At 44.0% G+C, this 2,115-nt stretch overlaps 1 protein-coding gene across 1 annotated transcript in view; it reads right to left on the minus strand.

Moving 5' to 3' along the window:
* Positions 1-7: 7 nt before the first annotated feature.
* Positions 8-2,115, minus strand: part of LOC107576044 (transmembrane protein 178B-like) — a 2,452-nt gene continuing 344 nt past the window's right edge. The window contains exons 2-5 of the mRNA XM_016262318.1: positions 1,934-2,112; positions 1,168-1,281; positions 679-816; positions 8-583 (exon numbers count right to left, since the gene is read on the minus strand). Of these exons, the coding sequence (XP_016117804.1) occupies positions 327-583; positions 679-816; positions 1,168-1,281; positions 1,934-2,112 (688 nt within the window). The 3' untranslated portion in view covers positions 8-326. The remainder of the gene's footprint in view (positions 584-678; positions 817-1,167; positions 1,282-1,933; positions 2,113-2,115) is intronic.

The following is a 2,115-nucleotide window of genomic DNA, read 5'->3' on the forward strand; positions in this document are numbered from 1 at the left end:
ATCGGCCAAAATTTTCATATCAGTGCATCCCTAGTCTTGGAAACTCGTTTTGAAATTCAAACACAGTCTACTGAACACAAAGACAAACAGCAAGAACTGCTTCACCAAGGACATGCTGAACTCATGTCAGGAAGAAAGCTTTTATACAACTGTACAAATGTGCTTTTATAACAGATTCTTCTTTTTGCACATCATTTGAGAGTCTCGACGGACATGGCTTGTCAACTTCCAGCACAAAATGTCTTTCAACAGCCTCCGTGCTTTTAATACCCATGACGAAATCTATGAACAAGTTTATATCAATGTACAAAGTGTCATGTGAAGCTTTAGCACACCGTTCCGTTCTCCATGCGAGTCTTAGGACAGGAGGTACGGGATTGTGGGGGAGGCTGAATCGATGGTGCCAGGGTGCAGAAGAACCCAGCTATGAGGGTCAGTCCTAGTCCTCCCCAGGCACTGAACATGGACCAGCCGTAACCATGGCTTATATCATCTGGGAGGCTGAAGAGATAACGTGGGTAGCGAGACAGTTCAAAGTTGATGCCAGCCACACAGGTGCAAAGAGAGATTATGCAGAAGGTACCTGTGGTGGGGCATAATACTAGTTAGTAGATGTTTAGAAATCGGGCACCATGCCAACGAATTTTTAAGATAACAAAAGAGGAGGAAATCACATACCTCCCATAAGGAAGAGCAGACCGGCAACATAATGCATGAGGCCTTGCTCCCAGCAACAGCCCAAAACACCAATGGTCCAGCCAAATAGGATGATGGATAGAGCCATGCCCATGAAGCCAGCTGTCATTCGACGCAAATCTGGAGAAGGACCCAAATTACTGGGGGTGTCTAATATTGCTCCTAGAGGGCCACCTTCTTTCAGAGTTTAGCTGCAACCTGAAGCAAGTTTCTAGTAATCCTGAAGATGTTAATTAGCTGGTTCCAGCTAAACTATACAGGAAGGTGGGAACTCTAGGAGAAGGATTTGATACCCTTGCTTTAAACGATACCTCTATATCAAATACATTCATATGCTGGGCCTTCATGTGCATGTGGACAAAATTTGTTAGGGTAGGCAACCCTTATTGAGGTCCCAATGAGTACACTACACCATAGTAAGAGGGCCCGGGATATCACTGATGCAGACCGAAAAGAATAAGTCCCACTTACGCAGGGCATGCCAATCATCTTGCTGGATAGTCTTGGTGATATTGTAGGAAAGATCCTTTCGTGTCACTGCAGAGGAATAATAGTACTTTATAAAGGAGCAACGCTCGACAGTTCCTGGAAAAACAAGAAAAGCATAATTAGATCCAGACCCAGTATGATAATTAGAACTTGTACACAAGCCCAGCTTAAGCTCAGGCATGTAAGGTGGGCCTGGAAAGTTGGGGTGGTGGTTGTCAAGCTCATAATTAGGTGGACCAAGTCCCCTGTGGAGGCTTCTTGTGCATATGGACAAGTGTCATGTTTAGATGAGTAAACTACACAGATGGTCGAGTGAGTATTGCTCATCCAGTCTAAATTAGTGAATCTCAATCCAGATCCTGGAGTACCACCATGTTCAGATCTTGAAGCATCTACTAACGAGCTGATGAAATATATCAAGTGTGTTAAATAAGGTAGACTTATCCAGAATGTGCATTGATCAGGTACTCCAGGACCAAGCTCAAGGACCACTAGTCCAAACCACTACAATTCATAGAAAACTGAATGTTTATTATTTTCAGAGTTGCTTATGATGTCCAATATTGAGAAAACATCCAAGCTGTTTTTTTTATTAAAATGAACTGACACTTTACTCTGATGCATCCATAGGCCTGCTTATATACATTTAATAGAGATGTCAAGCTTCTAGCTTTAAATGGCAGTTTCCAGGCTCATTATTGTAGCATAAAACAACACATTCCTGTAAGGCTCAGGTGGATGTTTTTACCTTTTTGTATGAGCTCTTCGATGTCTGGGTCAAATCCCACCCTGTAGCATTTGCTCCACAGCCCCATGTTGGTTGAATTGTAGCGTCTGCTGCACTCATCAGCCGCGCTCATCGCGAACAGCTGACGCCGGTTTCTTTGCAGCAGCAGTCGGTCTTCCCATCGGTCCAGGCTCGCTCGGCTG

This window comes from Sinocyclocheilus grahami, unplaced genomic scaffold, assembly GCF_001515645.1.
Source record: "Sinocyclocheilus grahami isolate Dianchi unplaced genomic scaffold, SAMN03320097.WGS_v1.1 scaffold31.1, whole genome shotgun sequence".
Classification (NCBI taxonomy): domain Eukaryota; kingdom Metazoa; phylum Chordata; class Actinopteri; order Cypriniformes; family Cyprinidae; genus Sinocyclocheilus; species Sinocyclocheilus grahami.